The sequence below is a fragment of the Bidens hawaiensis genome, unplaced genomic scaffold (genome assembly GCF_021521415.1).
Source record: "Bidens hawaiensis isolate Kalapana, Puna unplaced genomic scaffold, B.hawaiensis_p1.1 tig00000369_1, whole genome shotgun sequence".
Classification (NCBI taxonomy): domain Eukaryota; kingdom Viridiplantae; phylum Streptophyta; class Magnoliopsida; order Asterales; family Asteraceae; genus Bidens; species Bidens hawaiensis.
In genome coordinates, this window is record NW_027491028.1 from 1,108,338 (window position 1) to 1,130,566 (window position 22,229).

A 22,229-nucleotide genomic window follows, 5' to 3' on the forward strand; every position below is an offset into this window, starting at 1 on the left:
GTTGGCTATGGCAATGGTGGTAGTTGCAACAACAATGTTGGCGAAGATGTAGGTGGTGGTGTAACTATGGTGAAAGAAGTGATTCCTTGTGTAATCGATAATTCTATTCATTGGCCACACTCCTTTTTCTGTTCCATCAAAATAATCAAATCTATTTCATTTGTCATTCATACGTACCAAACGCTACATAAGGATTAGGGGATAAATGCAAATGAATTTAAAAAAAGGTCAAAAGGGGTAAAAAAAACTGTTGTGAACAGAGCCGGCTATGAAGCAGGGTCAGGTGGTCGACCGACTACAGCCCGACATCCCGATATGTCCGAATTTTATTTTTTATTTTTCAATTTTATATATTTTTTTGAAAAAAATGCTTTCTTAATGTTTAAGCTCAATTACTCAACTAATTTTAGCCCCAAATTTTTCTTCACCTTCGTCCCAGTTTTTTTTCATAATTCTTAGTGACGACCCTAGTTGTGAATCAATGCGATATATTTTTTTGAAAAAAAAAATGCATTATTAATGTTTAAGCTCAATTACTCAACTAATTTTAGCCCCAAATTTTTTTTCGCCTTCGTCCCAATTTTTTTTTCATAATTCTTAGAGACGACCCTAGTTGTGAATCAATGCGAAAACCGTAAAACTTTTTATTTATAAAAAATAAAGTTTTAAAAATAATAAAGAAAAAACTATAGTTTATCTGAATTATTCTTTTGAATTAGTCATGTGGTTCATATCAGTCATTAAGGTTGTTCATTGGCTAAACCGAACTGAGCGAAGGTTTTACTTGTGCTCGGCTTGTTTATAAACCGAACAGGGTCGTAGTGTTTCAAAGGAAATGATGATGGGATAAGAACATGATCGATAAATACATGGTTGGTGTCAAAAAGAATATTTTAAATGTCTAATTAACTTTTTCTTTTGCTTTATGTTATTATTTTTTGTTTATGTTTTTATCTTTTTCTCTTTTAATTGTGTTAACGCTGCAAAATGTAAATGATACCGGACGACTTTGAATCGAGTCGTTGTGGTAAAGTTTGGATTTTGCCAACGACTGTTTTTTTTTTCTTTTTTTGTCTTTTCTTTTACTTTCAAATATGTCAATACAACGAGTTTAATATTTAAGTTTAATACCGTAATGGATGTCATTAATGCCAACCAAATTCTCGTCAAATCATCGCCACAAAGTGTGGGTTTGGGCAACGATCAGGTTTTACCAAACCGAATAAATGTCGTTTTAAGTATTTAATTTTTTGATTATTATAAGTTGTGTGGGTGTCATTACTCTTTTTTCGCCTGTAATATGTAAATCTATTGAATTTATTGTTTGGCGTTAGTTCTGGTACTATTTCAAATGTTAAGTGTTATGAACATAGATTCGATCAAATTTGTGTCAACTCATCAACCCAATGCCATGTTTCATCAACCAATAAGCGTTATTGTAATATGATAAGTTTTTTTTTTATCATATGTTATACGTTTGTCACTACTTTTTCTGGGTGTTTAATAATTTGTATTTTGGCTTTAGTGCAGCTGTCATAACAATTCTTATTGATACCGACCTAATTCGATCGCTTTGGTTAAAAGCTTTGCGTGTGTTGATAATGTTTTGATTGAGTGTTTACATAATTATTTTTTAGATTTATTGTTGGTGCTGTAACGAGGTTAGCATAGAGTTTGCTACCTAGTTAATTCTAATTTTTGAGAGGTGTTTTATCAAACATTTTTGGTTGATAATATTTCTTCCATTTTTATCCGGTTTTCCTTCAAAACAAGCACACACTATGATACGATCCGAGTGCTGCTACCTCACCCAGTCACCCACGTAGCCCATGCCATGTTCCCAATTCGTGCATGTTCTCAACCCATGTTCTCATGCAACATATTATCTAGTGTTTTGTTTATTTAGTTTGCATTATGTATTTAAGTTATAAAATAGGTAATGGTTCGATTTGATAGGATAGTGGGTAGTTTCTTTTGTTTTGGTTTGTTGCCTATAAAAGGCATTTGAATTATGTTATTAAAGAAGAAGAATATTGAAGTAAAATTATGTCTTGTTCTTTCTAATTTTGGAGTCTAACCCGCTCAAAGGGTCACTCTCTTGGAAGATTAACAATTTCGAATCGGCTACCTATCACACTAGAACATAATACAAGTCATGTAATTTAATAATATGGAAATATATTAAAGAAGAAATGCCATTTCCAAGGATACCTGAATTTAAAAGACATGTATAATGTATTCAAATACGAATCATGTATCATTTAACGACAGGCAAAATGTTACTTTTGAGAATGCACGAAATCGAAAGGGTTGATTTGAATTTGATTTAAGTATTATTTATTATCACAGATCACTAAAGGCACATAGCTATTTTGTTTGTGTCTAATGAAATTTCATATCGAAGAAAGTACTACCTACTAACGACTACTCCACTTATTGTAATCTTTGTAAGTTTCAAAGGTGGTCTTTGTCAATTGTATTCGTTAGACAAATCTATCTCTATCCATTAAATTCGTTATGACTTTTCCTGTGAGCTTTAGTTATTTTCAAAAAAGTTAGTGGTCCCAAGAATACAAAGTTAGTGGTCCCAAGAATACAAAGTTAGTGGTCGTTATACATTATATATAGTAAAAATTTCATATGCGTCTTTTTCATCCCTCTACTACCTTCCTTTTTCTTTTACGTATTATATTAGCGTGTCCGTAAAATATTCCACATATTAACAATTTAAATAATAGGTGAGTAATATTGAATAGAGAAGCACAATTTTACAAGAGTCATTACTATTCCCCTTTATAAAATCACACATACTATGCCTAGCAATGTGATAATGGTTATTAAAAGCATGCAATCATATAAAAGTATTAGTCATTTGGCACAATTTGAACAAAACAAGCCCTTCGTTGTAATGATAATGATGATAAAGTTAAAAACTCCTAATATGTGAGATATAGTTGTATTGCTTCTTACATTGGATATATAATAATAAACTCTGTAGAGCTCAAGATGTTATCTTGAGTAAGGAAAAAAAATTCTAAATTTATTATAGAAAAACACATGTGGTTAATACATTGTATAATATAATAGTTGTTAGATTTGTGTTACATGTTCTAACTTATATATTTTTGGTTTGTGGAATGCTATTGTTATGGTTTCATTTTTATACATCACAAAAACAGAAATCATGAAACTATCTATTTTTCTTTTTGGAGTAGGAATGCAGAATCATACTTAACTAGGATGTGTACCCGCGCTTCGCCGCGAGGGCATGGAGGTGCGGATTATTGCTTTTGTTGCTACAGAGTCTTGAGAGACTAAGCTTTCATGGCTTCATTGCAAAACAGTTACTTTCATGGCTTCATTACAAAGGGCAACGGTTACATAGTTTTATATAAAGGATACCGAACAAAGCATACACAGTTTTATATAAAGGAAAACTACATTTATATGCATCGAGAGAAGATGAAGCAGACGGCTTCATTACAAAATGTTGGCGCTGATGCATATGTAGTTGATCAAGCATACATAGTTTTGTTACCAAATGTTTTGGCTTTTATCATTGCCTAACGAAAGATACTTGGCTGATTGCCTCAATACAATTTTTTTTTTATTACGGGCCTGTGGATGTCTAAAAAGCGTGTTTAGGCCCGATGTGTTGCTTCGGCAATAGCATCTTTTTTTCTTTGAGGTGTTGAATGTCTAAGTTTTTTAGGGGGGCGGTTTGATTTATACCTGGAGAGTTGTCGCCCGCTGCCCTTTTAAGTTGTGTTGTTTTTGAATTTGGAGTGACGGGGTGAGTGTTGGTAACCTCGGATTGCATAGATCTTGTCTGGGATGATTCATGTGTCTATGTATCCCCGTATCATGATCATGTCTTCACGTGTTGTTTGAAGCATGTTGGTCATGGCTTCATCGAAGACCACTGCCTTGGTTGTTGTGTCTTTGTCTGCAGTGATAGTGTTTACAAAGTATGCTGCATGGACTTTGAGGAGAACATTAATTACATGCACATAAATAAAAGCATGAGAAAAAACAAAAAAAAGGCCTGAAGTTTATAAGCATGCTATAATAATATCTGCTCTATTCAAGAAGATGAATTAAGCATACGTAGTAACGTAGCTTCGTTACAAAACGTTAAGGCTAGTGGTTTCTTTGAGTGAAACGGGTTTGCGTTGTGTAACTAACCGGTTAACGGGTCCATACCGGTTATTGATATCCAATTAATATCTTTTTAAAGTCTATATCAACCCACATTCAAGCCCTTTGGGACAAAACTAAGAAGATTTAAAACTCCTTTCAATAAATCTTTGAATTATTTCAGTTGTGTTCATATATAAAAACAAATGGATTACGGTATGAATCACATGGGTAAGGAGCAATTTGGTCAACTACAATTAAACGTAACAAAAATGTCATGAAAGGGCAGTTTGTAAGTTTAAAAATTGTCATTCGCATATTTAAAAACAAACAGATCAGGGGCAGTGCGGTCGACCACGCGAACAAAAGAACATATTATTTGTTAAATTTGAAGTTCAGGTCATTGGTTAAGGCTGAAAACCAAACAGTGAAAAAGAAGATAACTGAAATGAACAAATGACCGACCGGTTTATAAAACTCGTAACCAAGATTGTGGGGCTGCATATTTAAAACAGACGTGTTTCTAAACGTGTTAGCTAGAAATTGTGACCACATCTGTATGCTGGTCATTTAATTAAACATAATAACTGGTTTATCTGGTCCATTAAAAGAATACCTCATTTGTTAGTGTTCACCCTCAGTTCGGTTTTGGTTTCAGTTTTGGTTAAGGCTCAAAACCAAAGGGTGAAACTTTTTGTTATGTACCTGTGCGTCAGCAAAGATGTAGCTCAGATATTCTTTTTGTTACGCCAGTTCCATTTTTTCAGGACTTGAATGTTTATTTCCTTTGGTGGTGAACGGGCAGTTATTTCGTTGTTGCGTGTTGACCTGCAATATTAGTTCAATAGTGTGCTTTGAGATTTTTTTAAGGAAAAAAGATTAATGTTTATGTTAAAAAATGGAGAGCATGCACTAAAAAAATATTGACAGGAAAAGAAAGGCGTGAAAGTAATCTAACATATAAACATCTAACAACTAAACAACAGTAGAGTAAACGAAGCATAGACAAAGCAGACAAACCTAAGAGGCAAATATGTAATATCTAGAGACTATTATATAGAATTGGAAGATGAACTCATACTGCAAGTAGATTTAAGTTGACACTGAACAACTGCAACCGAACTCGAATAGCAAAATTCAAGTTCAACAAAATAGATAAAAAGAATTCTCATATAATGCCTAACTATTAATAAAAGAGATTGCATTATTATGCATGCAAACTTGATCTGTAATTATTCATGTGCTATGCATATTATTATGATATGCAATTGTTTATGTATATTATTATGATCTGTTGTTATCCAGCACTCGTCCAATAAAAATGGTTAGCACAAAAGTGCTTTAACAGTGATTAACACTACATGTATGCTGAACCAATTCAAGACCAGATATCAAATCTAACAACATTCTAGTTTCCACGAACATAGGCGTAAAACAGTTGAATAGCAAATACTTAAAAATCACAAAAGATGCTTTTAAAGCCCCTATTTGTAAAGTATTGCTGAATCAATAACCATGTCAATAACAACTTTTAATAGCGGAAGGAAAACATATTAGGGCAACATAACATCGCAACAAATTTACAACTAACTGACACCTAATTCGAGGAATTAACACTTGTGTCAACATAAATGTACGAACCCAAGCTCCAATTGAAACAAAACGACAACAACGTTTAACCTAATTTAGTCAATTAATGCAAAGAACACAAATTGGGGCAACATTACTGACAATTTAAGGTACGAATTGCAGCAGGACAACAACAATTATCACGTAATCGACTCGATTAACCAACAAAGAAAAGGATTAAACTGACCGGAAACATGGAGAAGATTGGCATGCAGGTCAATGATGAAGTGGTTCTGTTATTACAGGAACAAACAACATGTGAAGGGCACGCAATGCAGTACGTGGCAACATTTAATCACTTGTACGTCACGCTCCAAAATGTGTCGCGGTAGAACAGTAATAGTTTGTGAGTTACCTCCCACTTCCAAATTAATATATATATATATATATAATTATATCCATTATAGTCTACTATTACTCGCATATAATAAGCACGAATTACACGAGTATAAACACTAGATACTCGCAAGTCAAATCCCATACGCGTATAACTAGAGATGTGCATATATCAAAAGGACACACAAGAATACAAATCACGTCACTTAATAAGAAAATATATTAAAAAAAGTCATATTTAGGGATATCTGAGTCTAAAAGGCATGTTCTATATGAACCACATATATGTTAATACGAGAGACAAAATGACAATTTTTAAGTATACACAAATCTAACCTTCCACCTCTGGTGGAGTGATTATGCTGATGATGGATAAGAGCTTATCCTCTTTGAGGGGTCAGGTTCGAATCTTGAAGGCCCCCGCGTTTTCTATTACAGTGTATTTACTCTAGAGAGCTTTCTCTTGTGGAAGGTACAACATCTGTCTAGTGACAGGTGGTTGGAAATTTTCTCGGGGAACGTCAAGCCAAACTTGGATGTCAGCGTGGGCCTGGTTAAGACAAAATAGTCTGGCCTGAGTAGGGTGGTGGGGCTCCTCAGTGAGGAGTTGCGGTCTAACTTAACTGTGAAATTCGTCGTTCAAAAAAAAAGTATACACAAATCTAAAAAGCAGATTTGAATTTAATTTGCGTGTTAATTTAATATAATAGACCAGATAATCCTGACAATCGTTTTATTTTAGTCTAATCAAAATCACTTTACACAAAGCAACTTGTAAATATTATGTCACACAGTAATGACTAATTGACTTCATGTTATAATCTTTGTAAGTTTTTAAAACATGCCGTGCCAAATAAATGGGTTTTACCTTTCATTTAAGTTTTAGGCATTAAAAACTAAAATAGTTAGTAGTCTCAAGAAAGCTAAGTTAGTGATTCTCATGCTCTAATAAAGCTGAAAAGACTTCTCATAAGTCATTTTCATCTATAGCACCCTAGTTGTTTTCATTTTTACATATTAAAAAAAATCGTGAATCATACATTCATAATATTGTGTTCATATGTATGTAAAACGCTTTCTAATCTTCCCATGTTATACGATAGGTGAGTAATAGTGGATAAACAAACACGATTTCACACAATTATTTACTGTTTGTTTTAATAAAATCGCAAATACTATGCATAGCAATGTGATATGATTATTAAAAACATGCAATCATATAGTATTAATCATTAGGCACATTTAGAACTAGATGTCAAATTAAACTCCTAATATATGATATATATAGTTGAATTGCTTCAGAATGCTTTATACATTTGGATACAATCTAATCTATTAAAGACAAAGAATAATTCATAATTATAATTTACAACCCAAATAATATTGAATTATCCTTCCCTCCATCTAATCTTCTCAATTACGGAAGGTGCTCGATTAATGTGATTCTTGCTCAACGAAAGATTATAACAGACTTAATGTCAATTAATTATAATTCCTTAATTGATCATTGTTCTTTCTCTTGTATTTATGTAACTAGGTTATAAACCCGTGTATTACACGGGTTAGAAAAATTAAATCTCATTCATTATCTTATTATATGATTTTGGTTTTTCATGTTTCAATAATCATATACAAAAAACACATTAAAACTCTTGAAAAATCAAAAGAGCTGAAAAATGTAAACAAACTGCTTTTAAGTATATTGTTGTGTTAGTTTCAATATATCTTGCTACTAAACTAACAACTGCAATAGTTTCTATAGGTAAAAAAATAACAAAAGATATAAATTGAGGGTTTAATGATATTAATTTATTAACCTTCCATAACTAAAAAAAAAATAAACTTTGGTGGCTTAATTTATGTCTTTTTTTCTAATTCATGCCTTAGGTTATAAAACTAAAAACAAGAGAAACTACATATTTGGTAATATCGGAAAAAAAAAGTACTAATAAAGTTATAGGCATTTTATCACATTTTTTTTTTCAAACATGCCGTCTTACTAACTTTTAATTTTAGATGATCCTGACATATTTTACTTAACTCCAACATATAAGAAACTAAAAAGTTATAGTGAGTTTTATATTTGTGTGTTAAAAGTAAAAACAAAAGGTGTAAAGAAAACATGGTCCGAACCAAAAGTAATATTTATCTTAAAATAGCCAGTTTTGACCCTAACTTGTACCGAAAAAACTGGTTTTTATGTGTTGCGCCGATTGACACGACCCATCCGTTTTGCCAGAGAACACAAGTAGCAAATGTTAATCGTTTAATTAAAGGGTCGCATACAAGTTGAACTTGCCATAAATGCTCCAAGTTATACAAAAAGTGGGCATGTTTCAAGCGGAACTTGTTGTGACCCATTATATAAATCAAAGTAAAAAAACTATTGAAAAAGTTTTATTTACAACAAATAAGTTATCAAATGTATATAAAAAAGTTATCAATACATATAAAAAAGCTTATTATATATAATTAATAGTAAAAAATAATAAAATGAAATGAACCATTTTCATATTGCTCAGAATGAAGACGAATCATGACACATTCTGAACGCAAGTTCTACATATGTTTTTTTATTTCTAACTTTTTTTTTACTTTGTTTAATTTACTACTAAAAAATTATAGTTATATCATTAATATGGAATGTTTAAAATATTTATTAATTGTTTAATTTAGATAATTATGACTTTCAAAAATTAAACAATAAGGATGCCACTTGGCATAAAATGGGACAATTATGTGCCATGTAACACAACATTTGTTTTTGTTTTTTTATAAAGGAAAATTCCCAAAATAAGCGTTTATGAAAACGTTTTTCAGGTTTTAGGTGCCATTTGCAAGAAATTCCCAAAATAGGGTCAAAACCGACTGTACCCAATCAGTACCGATTTCGATACCGGTACCGTTTGCTCATCCCTACTTCACGACTAGTTTATAATACATATTTTAGGAATTTCTTGCAAATGACACTTAAACCTGAAAAACATTTTCAGAAATACTTATTTTGGGAATTTTCCCTTATTATAATAGTAGATAATGAGAATAGTAACATTGGGTCAAGTTATTCTACAAAGGGTAATAAAAATAAAAAGTATGAGAAGCCATAAATAATTGACATGTGTCAAGTGAGGACCAAAGGAAAAAGGGTATAAAGGTAATTGTAACACATTTTCTCTCCCCACATGCAAGACACATGTTAATACCTCCATCATTTTAGAACGTTTATAACTTTTTCGTATGATATTTTTAAAATTTTTTTTTATCATAATAACAAGCGTTTTTTTTATCTTTAATATGAGTATGATTTTTGTTATATAAAATTTAAAACAAAAATCACGTTATTGTGTCTTTTCGCTTATCATTGTGTCTTTTTTCATCATCGTGTCTTTTCGCACACCATTGTGTCTCTTCGCTTATCATTGTGTTTTTTCGTCATTGTGTATTTCAACTCATCATTATGTTTTTTAAATACTAATAACACCATTTTGTAATAATAATATGTAAAAATAATGATAAAATAACAACAAATTATCTAATACATAAAACACAATGATTAATAAATGTTACACAATAACTTGAAACGTAAAACACAATGGTGAATACGTGTAACACAATGACCTAAAACGTAAGACACAATGGTGAATACGTGTAACACAATGACCTAAAACGTAAGACACAATGGTGAATACGTGTAACACAATGGCCTAAAACGTAAGACACAATGGTGAATATATATATATATATATATAACACAATGACTTAAAACGTAAAACACACTGGAAACAACATATTACACAATGACACAATGAACAACAAAAAACACAATTAAAAAACCCATTAATTTTTTTTTATTTTTATATAACAATATGATACTCATATTAAAGATAAAAAAACGTTTATTATTATGATGTTTTTTTTTAAAAATAATGTCATATGAAAAAGTTATGTACGTTTTAAAATGATGGGGGAATTGACATGTGGAGAGAGAAAATCAACAAATGTGGGTTATTACCTTAATGCTCTTGCCATCAATTTTTATTTATTAAATTAATCTCAGCTATTCAAATATAAAATCAATGGACTGAATTCTTTCTCACACTTCTATTTTTGTTGGTCTTTCTATTTTAACTTTACCATAATAACATTAACCATAAATCAATCTTCAATACAATCAACTTAAGTATATTTTTTTATGGAATAAGTGGAGTAATTATATTTTTATAACCTTAACTTATCCATACATTTGAAATTAAAAAAAAAAAAACTATTTGTTTATTATTCGAAAGTTTCGTAGAGAAGGATAGCACCGCCATAACGTCATTAACATTTTATAATTTTTGTCGCTTAATATGATAATCTCCACATTTCAGCTGGTACGTGTGCCACACTCTAACACTAGCCAGCCAGCCAGCATGACCGGAGTAGTGATCAATACCGGCTCTCGGTTAACATGCCAAATCTCTAATATTCATTCCTCATTATAATAATTTTAGGTATAAAGTTTAGCAGCAGCTTTTCCATCTTATTATTATTATTATTATTATTATTATTATTATTATTATTCTATCCTTCTTGTTTAGGTATACTTTCTCTCTTTCTCTCTCGCTCGGTAATCAATATCCTAATCGATTATTATTAGTTGAATTGCGGTTTTGAGTTTACGATTGTAGCGAGCATGGCTGGAGTAGTGATCAATCCGGTGCATGTGACCGGTTTAGTGGATCCTTTCGGCATTTCCGGCATTGTTGATCGGTTATTTGCGTACGTTACCATTACCAGCGGCACGAGGAATAACAGGGAGATATGTGGTCTATGTCTTCTTCTTTCCAGGTCTTTGCCTTGTTTACGGTTTCGGTTTCTATTGATGCTTCAATTTCAGCTTTCAACTCTGGTTTTAAGGTCTTATTATTTTTAGGGAACCGAGCCCTAGTAGACTCGAGCTCGGCTCGTTTTGACTTAGCATAGCTCGAGCTTGACTCGTTTTGGGTTCTTTTTCTAAAGCTTGAGCTCCGCTTGGAAGTCATTATTTCAAGCTCGAGCTCAGTTCCGGGTCAGATTATTTACTTTTTATTAAATAATTTATGTACATTTTTATGATATTTATATATTTTGAGAAAACCTTAATGAGCCTAAGCCCGGCTCCAGCACGTGTAAACTTCTTCAAACGAGCCAAAGCTCGGGTCGCGCTCAGCTGTGTAGTGTGAATTTAATACATAGTACAAAAGAGTAAAAATTAAAACTACACTAGGCCCAATAAGGCTCAACAAACCCAAACAATCTTCCTATACAACCTCGAGCTCGGGCTCGATGGGATTTATTTGAGGCTCGGCTCCTTTCGTGCCACACACACACTAGCACTGGCTAAACTTATTTAGGAAATTTTGCTTCTGAATTTGGGAATTGTATATTAAGATTGAGATTTGAGAAGCTGAAGTAAATCGTATCAAGTTCGGTGTCATTAATGCTCATCTCTATTTGAGAACTGAAATTGGAGCAAGTTTGTTTGCTAATAGTTTTAAGGTATTATTTGGTGTAAGAAATATATTATTCAGTAAGTTGTTAGGGACTTAGGGTTTTGCTATCTAGTTAACAACCATCAATGAGTTTATTCATTATCATCTAAACTTTACATTTACATCCTAGTTCTCTACAAATCTGTATGTAATTTGTTACTGATTAGATGTACATTGACCGTTACAGAGCTATTGACGATGCAGTTAGTAATAATGAAATTCCACACAGAGCCTTGGAGTTACCTCTTTTATTGAAGCAGGTAACGTGTTCTATCTTTGTGACTCCAAATTAAGCGTTAAAAAGCATATTTAAACATGATGTGATGTAACCTTTTAAGTTTGGTTCATTAAGATTGTAATCTAGAGTTAGGGCTGTTCAAAAAACTCGCGGCTCGTAGCTTGCTCAAATTCATCTAGCTAAAAAAACTTGATTTCAAACAACCCGAGCCAAGCTGGCTCATTTTTGTAACCAAGCCAAAGCTCGGCTCGACTCGTTGGCTCAATCTTAAGCTCATTTAACTTCGAGCTCATTCTCTAGCTGAGCCGAGCTGCCTCATTTAATTTCGAGGTCGAGCTCGAACTCACGTCGGCTCGACTCGTTTACATCCCTATCTAGAGTTACTAAATTAGTTTATTTTATATATCTTTTAAAGTACAAAGTATGTCCTGAATATGCGATTGTTACATCAAGTTAATAGTTGTTAGATTATGTAACTAGGATTGTAGTACATACTTTTTTATGTAACGTGTTTGTGATTACTATGGAATTCTCAATATGTATATCATGCATTAAGTTTCTAGTACTTTATGTCATGTGACACAAAATACTTACACCGTTACGTGCTTAGCTACGTCAATGGATTAATGATGAAGACTTGCTAACAGCTTTCATGGTGCTCATGATTTCTATAAAGGTACACTCTTGTATTTTAATTATCATTATGAGGGTTTATAAGTTTTTGATTTATATTTGTATCTTTTTTATGAAGTTTTTCAACTTGTTACCTTACTTTTAACAGGGTGCATGTAGAAATGGGTGGTTCAGTGAGAAGGATAATGAAGAACTTCATACTCTTTGCACTGAGGTTTGTAAATTGTTTTTTAGGACTTTTATTTGTTGGCATTGTGATCTCTTGCATTTTTGTAGCAAATTCTCTTACTAAGACTATTGTGTTGTGATTGTAGACAGTAACAAGTTTCTCTGGTGTTGGAGATTTGAACTCTGGAGAGAGCACAGTTAATCACAACATCTCAACAGTACTGGCAAGGTGTTTTTAGTATTTGGATTATTGTGTTTGAATTTATATAATTAATCTTTTGGCTTCTATTATATCCCTTTAGGTTCTATCCAAGAATGAAGATGGGTGAAATTTTCACATTTATTGAGGCACCGGTAATAGTGTTCAGTTTTGTCTTAACTAATATTATGTTAAATATCTATGCACTAATCATCAATTTGTCTATAATGTAGCCGGGGTATGGTACATTCGTTAAAGATTTCCATATTACAAAGAATGCAAAATCTCCTGGTGAAGAAGTAGTAAGATTTCCATATTATAACTTGAAATATGCCAAAAGTGTTTGCGTTGTCATGTATTCTGATTAAGTATATTGTTATTTCTGTTTCTAACTTCGCTACAGTATTTGTTTGTTGCTCAAACAGATAAAACAGAGACATCATCATGCATCGCAACTCCTCAGTTAGTCAGGTATACATGTCTTTTAATCCATTATACATTTTTCTTACATTAAAGTGGTCTGACCCGTAAGTAATTGTTTCTGTTCAATTTGTAGCTTTTTGTTGAATGGGAAAGCAGTTGTTAGGAGAACTGGTATTTACAAGGTTTGTATACACTGATTCATGGGTTTCCTGCTACAAGTGGCAAAGCGACTGCGTTGTGTGAATACTTTAACGTGTTTTATTTCTATCAGGATCCTGGACCACAGATTCCAACAGATATAACAGATTTGGTTAGGTATGGAACAACAAATCTTCTTCAAGCGGTGGGCCAGTTCAATGGTATTTACTCTACACATGCACTTTGTTTCCAACATAGTTTATAATTCTCTGTGTTAAATTATCCCTAAATATGTGGTAGGGAAATATATCATAGTTGTTGCCTTGATGAGTATGATCACAAATCCAAGCTGCCCTGCCCTTCAAGATTATGTGCCACCTGTCGCTGCCGCGCCTGATTTAGGTATACTATGTAATGTATGAGAAAATAACACATTCTCGTTTGATGTTCTTATCTATATGTTTTTGGTTTGTTTTTACATGATAGATAACGATATAGTTGAAGGGCCATCTAGAATATCATTAAATTGTCCCATAAGGTATGCACCATACTTGTTTTCGAAGCTAATAACTTCTAAATTCTTAGCATTCATTTCAATTCCTCTTGATCTTCACTTATTTATTATGTCTTGGGATCTGGGCTCTCTTTTTATACAGCTTCAAACGGATGACGACACCTGTCAAAGGTCATTTATGCAAGCATCTTCAGGTGAGCCTCCATTTTGCATTACTTTTGGGATACATGGTTTGGTTCATTTAAGGATATCTTTATCTTAAATGCATAAAACATGTAACCAACTTTGGTCAATTTTCCGTCTGCAGTAACCAACTTGTTTTACCCTAGAAACAACCATCAAAGTTCTATAAATATAGTTCAAGGCAACTTTGACACTAGTTGGTAACTGTGACCATGTTTTACACTGGTTACAAACTTACATGTCACTTGTTGGCAACTTTGACCATGCTATCTTTTTTCTGATGTGGTTCCTGGTTTGGTATAGTTGATGTCTTATCCTATGTTATGTTGCAGTGTTTTGATTATGAAAACTATGTGGACATAAACTCAAGAAGACCATCATGGCGTTGTCCCCATTGTAGTCAATCTGTATGCTTCACCGACATCCGAATTGACCAGAAAATGGCTAAGGCAAGTAACCTACAAATACTACAACTGATTTCCTTTAACCGCATTTTGAAAGCTTTTCGTTTGTCCTTAGGTTTTGAAAGAAGTAGATGTTACTATTTCACATGTGAAATTCTCTGCTGATGGCTCTTGGAAAGATGTTAACAACTGTGATGATCATGCGGATGAACAACAAGATAAATCACTTTTACACCAAAAATCTAATCCCTCTTCAGACAAGGGTAAAGATATTATGGACCTTACAGAAGGAGGTAATGATATTGATGCCCATCAAGAAATTGATAAAAAACCGTCTCTAGCTCAGTTGCAAGCCCAACTTACTCCCAGTGATCGAATTCTCAGCCTTTTAAACATGAACCCTGTTCATACAAATACTTCACCTCATATTGAGAATCCGTTTTCAAGGCAGACACATGAAAGCGTGACATCAGATACCAGATCAAATGCTGCTGTTTCTCAGGGTCAAACTGTGATTTATGGTACCAACAATATGCAGTTACCAACACAAGGAATCTGGACATCCAGGAATCCTAATTCGCAGGGTCAAAGTCAAAGTCAAATTCTTGCTTCTAGTATGCAGTTTCAACAGAACTGCATGAACAATGTGAGTAATGATTATGGTCAGAGGTACACGGCACCTGGCAGACATGTCACAAGAATTCCAAATGCTGTTCAAGTGCATACAGCTCAGACTCCTGCAGGAATGGTTAGTGGCGATAGATCGCAGCAAAATTCTAGATCTTACACGGAAGAGTATCAAATAATGCGTACAGTCGCTGCTTCAAATTCTTCAATGTTCGAGAACATGGGCTCCCAGGTACAATATATTGCCCCACCTTCATAGTTTGTATTAATTTGTTTTTCTAATTTGCAAAATTACCGGGTTAGATATTTGGTCAATATGGGCCCGGTCGAGCCATATCCTTATTTTTAGTTTCAACACTTTCTTTCCTTGTAGAATTGGGTTCATCACGGTCTCTCAAATGTTTCAAGTCGACAAGCTCAACAATTTGGTACTCACTCAGGTTCATTTCATCAATCAACTGGTCATCAATTCAACTCTTACCAACACCAGTCAGTCGACCATACGATGCCAAATCCTTCTGTTGTGGGTCCCGCAATCAATCCAGTAAGCAACCAACAAGCCCACAGATATGTAGGTCCCACAACCAGTTTCATAAGCAACCAACAAGCCCAAAACTATGTAGGTCCCATGCACGGTTCCATGAGCAACCAACAAGGTCAGCACTATGTACTTCCCACGCATGGTTCCATAAGCAACCAACAAGCCCAAAACTATGTAGGTCCCATGACCGGTTCCATGAGCAACCAACAAGGCCAGCACTATGTACGTCCCACAAACGGTTCCATAAGCAACCAACAAACCCAAAATTATGTAGGTCCCACGCCCGGTTCCATGAGCAACCAACAAGGCCAGTACTATGTACGCCCCACGAATGATTCCATAAGCAACCAACAAACCCACCACTACGCCAATGACACTGCTCAACAAGCTTTCCATCTCAATGGCTGGACACCACCCACTCCCACTCCACTCCCGACCTCATTTTCATCTATGCCAGTGATATCATCAGAAGAGCAAAGAGGTACTAGTTTAAAACACTATTATATTATCATCACACTAATAATTGTGTACTCAGGAGTCTTAAAATAGTCTTTTGGTGACTTGAAACTCGTTTGACCCGTTCCCAATTTAGCATTTTAGCTAACTTTGTGAAGTTTACCTATATGACATTCCTGTTAAAAGACTTGTTTACCCTTTACGTGTTAAAACTGCCACACGACAATTACTAATTTGAAACCTTTGTATTTTGTGCACCTAATGTCTAGGTGTTGGTCAAGCTATTACTACTCAACAGGGTTCAGGTTCAGCAAATGATCAAAACTGGCGACCAGTTGGTCGCATGCGTGGAAGTTTGGGGGATCGGGCTTACTCAGATGCTTTTAGTCAGTCCATAATTTATCCAGTACAACCGGTCCAAGCGGCTGCCAGCCCACCCGCTTTGAACACTCCTAGACCTTTTCTACCACCCCAATTGCAAGTCCTGGTGGCAAATAACATAAATGCTAATGGTTTACAAGAAGGTGCAAATGGTTCAGTAATTGATGGGATGAGTGGTGGTGCCTGATAAGTATGCAAGGAAATGGATATATTATTATTTATTTAGACTAATATAGAGACTTAGAGAGCATTGCCAATTTTGTATCTATCTGGCTGTGCAGCAGCAGATTCTGGTTCTTATTTTATTGACTTTCTCAAACTGTTCCAAGCCTTTTGGAATAGTTCCTATTGGGTCCCACGTGATTACGCGTCATCTGCGAATATATATAGACATATTACTACTGAGAATATATATATATATAATATTGACATATTACTACTGATTCTTCTTTTCTTGTTCCTCTTGTTGAACAAAATCTTGAATTTCTAATTCTAATTTAATAGAAAACTATAATCGTTCAATCAACAATTATCAATTCTAAAGATACAACTAAAAGGGCTCACTCATTTGGTTGAAAAACACCTTATTTACACCTAGGATGCCCATAGATTTCCCATGTGTGTCCAAAACAGGTCATACTCATGGCCTAATGATATTTTGTTTTGTAGCTTAACAAAGCAAATTAGCTAGAAATTTAGAAAGTAGTGTATTATTATAAAAAGATGACAACTCACAAATTTTTGAAAGAAACTTGATTTATATGAAAGCTATGATGCCTAATGCTCGAACACATAGACCATATTTTCACCTTTAGATTTGTAGCCCATGAAGATTCCGAAAGAACAATTGAAAATGAGTCGATTATAGACACAAGTGTCATTGTTTTATATGTTGGTAGAAAATAAATATAAATGTATATACGCAGAGTCAGGATATTATTTGTTTTGATATATAATTGTTGAAGTACGACTTTCTTACAAAGTCATTGCAAATAAACAGTGAAAACTTTAACTCCAAAAATTAACCTGAAAAACAAATATTCTTTAAACGTTATGGAAATTTAGCTTCAAATTTAATCGTTCTAAATCTCTATATAAGTGAAGAGGTAGGTCCCAGCAGAGCCCAGTTGGACCCGCAAGACTAACCTCAAAGAGGGACGTCTGCGCAGTTGAACCCGCAAGACTCACCTTCAAGAGGGACGTCTGCGCAAAGGCTAAACTCGCAAGACTCACCTCGAAGAGAGACATCTGCGCAGAAACCAACTGGATCCGCAGGACCCACCATGCTCAGAGACGTGACGTCCTTATGCGCAGTACGCAAGCTGTTCCCGCAGGAAAAGCCTCCCAATGGTCGACGTACTCCGCCTGTTCCCGCAGCTACGGATACTAGCCATCAGGGAAGGCTACCCGCGCAGCAACGCTACACGCACAAGGCACTAAACTCTTAAATAATTCAGTAATGTCACCTGAAGAAGGAGTGAGCAAGCCGGGAACACTCCCGCACAAAGCCGGGAAAACTCCCGCCCAAATGAGCCAGTCCGTACGATACTGGATGATCTTTTGTACTGTACCTGACGAGGTATGGACAAAAGATCTGACCAAAGCTGCGACAACTCACTGACAACAGTACAACGAGCAGCATGCTCTATTACTTAATGTCACTATCAGCCGCTGCCTACTCACCAACCTGTCGTAGCACGTGCATAGCCTGCAGTTGGTGGAAAAGGAATAGTACACAGCCGGCCTGGTCACTATGAGCCGCTGCCTACCCACCAACCACCAGCATGGCATGTGCGTAGCCCACAGTTGGCAGAACAGGAATACTATTCAGCCGGCTGTACCTTCTTGGAAACCTACCTTCGGCTATAAATACTCCAACACCTTGGAATGGTATTATCTTATGATCTTATATCTTCATATATTATCTGATATCTGCTCTAGTCATTCTCTTAATATACACTTATATTCAAGAGCAATCTAGTCTGATTCTCACGCCGGAGGGTGGTCACAAGGAGGTACCCCCCCTTCTCAGTGACGAGCTCACGGTGTCTGTTTTGCAGGTCATCAGAAGAACCATTTTTGCCGGACCTAACCCCTCGTGGGAAACATCTATTTAACCCCCAGATTATCCGTAATCTGCCCGGGGTCACTTAGTGTTTCTTCATTGGCGCCATCCGTGCATAAAAGCTAAAACTTATTCTTTTTTAGTTTTTTCAAACTTCTGGAAAGATGGTTAAGGTTACTCCGTTGCCAAGGCCAACGAGTGACCAAGAAACCCCGGTAACCACAACCCCAGCTACTGGGGGGAACACCGGCGAGCACACAATATTTATGAACACTACCCCGGTTACCCAAGCCGGGGGCAAGTGCAGTAAATTTTACGAACACTACCCCGGTTACCCGAGCTGGGGCAAGTGCAGTAAACAATCCTTCACTGGGATTCACCAACACCCAGTTGGAGAGACAACAGACGAAGCTCCCCCGCTAAACACTCGATCAAGTTAAAGCGTGGGCCGAAGCACGTCAAAAGGAATTCCAAGCTGAGTTGGATGAACGCTTGCGTTCACTCCAACAGGCTGACGAATTCGGAAGCATTCGACAACAGCTCAACATGAGCAGTGAGTGCCAGTACTCGGACGATGATCGAGAGGAATCCGACACCGACGCAAACCCTCGCCATAGGGCAAAAGGGAAGCGTAAGGAAGGAGAAACCTTCAAACCAAGGAACGCGGGGGAAACCAACGTGACTTCTCCAAAACCTTTAGACCAACTGCTGCAAATGCGGAAACGTCCAAGTTTGCAAGGGACATTGCGGAAGCAATTGCCCCGAAAAGTGCCAAACAGATGTCCAACATCGGCACTTATGATGGTATATCCGACCCAGACGATCATTTGAACAGATTCATAGCGGGGGCAACCGTCAGCAACTGGACGGAACCCACGTGGTGTTATATGTTCCAGATGACGCTGGTTGGAGCGGCTAGAGCGTGGTTCGACCGTCTACCGGTCCACCACATCTACGATTGGGCAGAATTCCAACACAAGTTCAGCCAACACTTCAGCCAACAAAGAAAGTATACCGAAGAGCAATGGATAATCCTCAACTGCATCCGAGAGAAAGATGAGTCTTTACTAGACTTCATCACGCGCTTCAATTCAAAGAAGCTAAGTCTGGGCAATATTAGCGAAGATCTTGTTCGCGTTGCTTTCATCCAGGGCGCGAAAGACCCAGAGCTCATCCGCACCTTAACGGGTAAATATGGCATGCCATCCAAATGGGATGCCATCATGACAGCAGCTAAACGCTTCGCGGAAACGGAAAAGCAACTGGGTAGAGATCTTCCCCAGAGCACAAACCTCTACACCCAGAAAACAAGAGAAAACAATGTCCTTACCGCCTGACTAAACAAAAAGAGGAAGCTAGGTATTTGGCAGTCAAGGGTAAACTTTGACACCTCATCCGGCTCGCACCCTCGGTTAGGCGGAAAGGATAACATGCGGTCGTCAAACCGGAACTCCAGATGGACGCCACTCACCAAAAGCGTCACCGAAATATTTGACACCGAGAGTCTCCCATGGCCAAAGGCTCCAATAATCTGAGAGCGTCACAACGCTGATCAGAGCAAATTCTGTGACTTCCACAGGACAAGAGGCCACACCACCGAGGAATGCTTAAACTTGAAGGACATCGTCGAAGCATTTGTCAGAGATGGGACGCTCGCACACCTCGTGGCGTAATGAACGCTGAGCAGGCTAATGCGTGTAGAACCCCGGTTGGGGAATACACGAATGAAACTGCAGCGTCAATGTTGGAGACTACATACTGAGTAAACAACGAGATCCCGAACCAGGTGCATATCGGCTCGATGGCACTCCCATCCCAACAACATGGAAGGGAGCTCAATTACACAGTCTGCATGTAGATCAATTCCAAACTTGTAAAGAAAAGGCCCAGAGCCACTTCTAATGGAAATGATTCTCCTTATCACATTGATGCTGATGGTCTTACATTTATACTTATGAACTTTCCACACTGATATGCCGGTCTTCACCGCATACATAAGTGGGGAAGTAAGTCGTTGCGTGTGGAAGGCGGCAAAACCCCATAAACACAAAAAACGGCAAACCTTCACGCAGGTCAGTTATGGGTAAAGTTTGGTCATCCCACTAAATGAAAGTGCCGGTCCTAACCGCACAAATCATGATAGAGGAAACCGAACTAACCTATTGACAACCGCGCGTCGAACGGTTAACTTATTCAAAACACTGATATGCCGGTTTTCACCGCATACATAAGTGGGGAAGTAAGTCGTTGCGTGTGAAAGGCGGCAAAACCCGCATAAACACAAAAAACGGCAAACCTTCACGCAGGTCTGTAATAGGTGAAGTTCAGTCATCCCACTAAATGAAAGTGCCGGTCCTAACCGCACAAATCATGATAGAGGAAACCGAACCCTAACCTATTGACAACCGCGCATCGAACGGTTAACTTATTCAAAACACTGATATGCCGGTTTTCACCGCATAAATAAGTGTGAAAAGAAATCGTTGCGTGTGGAAGGCGGCAAAACCCGCATAAGCGCAAAAAACAGATGACAACCTTCACGCAGGTCAGTTATAGGTGAAGTTCAGTCATCCCACTAAATGAAAGTGCCGGTCCTAACCGCACAAATCATGATAGAGGAAACCGAACCCTAACCTATTGACAACCGCGCGTCGAACGGTTAACTTATTCAAAACACTTGGAAAATTGCTAAGTTAAACTAAAATATGCACGAGCGAATCATATATTGTTTATGCGGCAAAACAAGTGCCAAATTAAGCTATAATATGCATGAGCAAGTCATATAACGTTTATAAAGCAAGTCATCCAGTGAATGTTCTCAACCCATGTTCTCATGCAACCTCACCCAGTCACCCATGTAGCCCATGCCATGTTCCCAATTCGTGCATGTTCTCAACCCATGTTCTCATGCAACATATTATCTAGTGTTTTGTTTATTTAGTTTGCATTATGTATTTAAGTTATAAAATAGGTAATGGTTCGATTTGATAGGATAGTGGGTAGTTTCTTTTGTTTTGGTTTGTTGCCTATAAAAGGCATTTGAATTATGTTATTAAAGAAGAAGAATATTGAAGTAAAATTATGTCTTGTTCTTTCTAATTTTGGAGTCTAACCCGCTCAAAGGGTCACTCTCTTGGAAGATTAACAATTTCGAATCGGCTACCTATCACACTAGAACATAATACAAGTCATGTAATTTAATAATATGGAAATATATTAAAGAAGAAATGCCATTTCCAAGGATACCTGAATTTAAAAGACATGTATAATGTATTCAAATACGAATCATGTATCATTTAACGACAGGCAAAATGTTACTTTTGAGAATGCACGAAATCGAAAGGGTTGATTTGAATTTGATTTAAGTATTATTTATTATCACAGATCACTAAAGGCACATAGCTATTTTGTTTGTGTCTAATGAAATTTCATATCGAAGAAAGTACTACCTACTAACGACTACTCCACTTATTGTAATCTTTGTAAGTTTTAAAGGTGGTCTTTGTCAATTGTATTCGTTAGACAAATCTATCTCTATCCATTAAATTCGTTAAGACTTTTCATGTGAGCTTTAGTTATTTTCAAAAAAGTTAGTGGTCCCAAGAATGCAAAGATAGTGGTCCTTATGCATTATATATAGTAAA

At 36.0% G+C, this 22,229-nt stretch overlaps 1 protein-coding gene across 1 annotated transcript; it reads left to right on the plus strand.

The window, feature by feature from the left end:
• Positions 1–10,777: 10,777 nt before the first annotated feature.
• On the plus strand, positions 10,778–16,707 carry LOC143622698 (uncharacterized). Its single transcript, XM_077093770.1, has 17 exons — positions 10,778–10,932; positions 11,803–11,875; positions 12,464–12,529; positions 12,635–12,700; positions 12,801–12,883; positions 12,957–13,008; positions 13,087–13,155; positions 13,257–13,324; positions 13,410–13,458; positions 13,548–13,635; positions 13,715–13,816; positions 13,901–13,952; positions 14,071–14,122; positions 14,444–14,560; positions 14,631–15,374; positions 15,516–16,164; positions 16,409–16,707. The coding sequence occupies exons 1-17, from the start codon at positions 10,778–10,780 to the stop codon at positions 16,705–16,707; spliced, it is 2,784 nt and encodes a 927-aa protein (XP_076949885.1).
• The last annotated feature ends 5,522 nt before the right edge of the window (positions 16,708–22,229 follow it).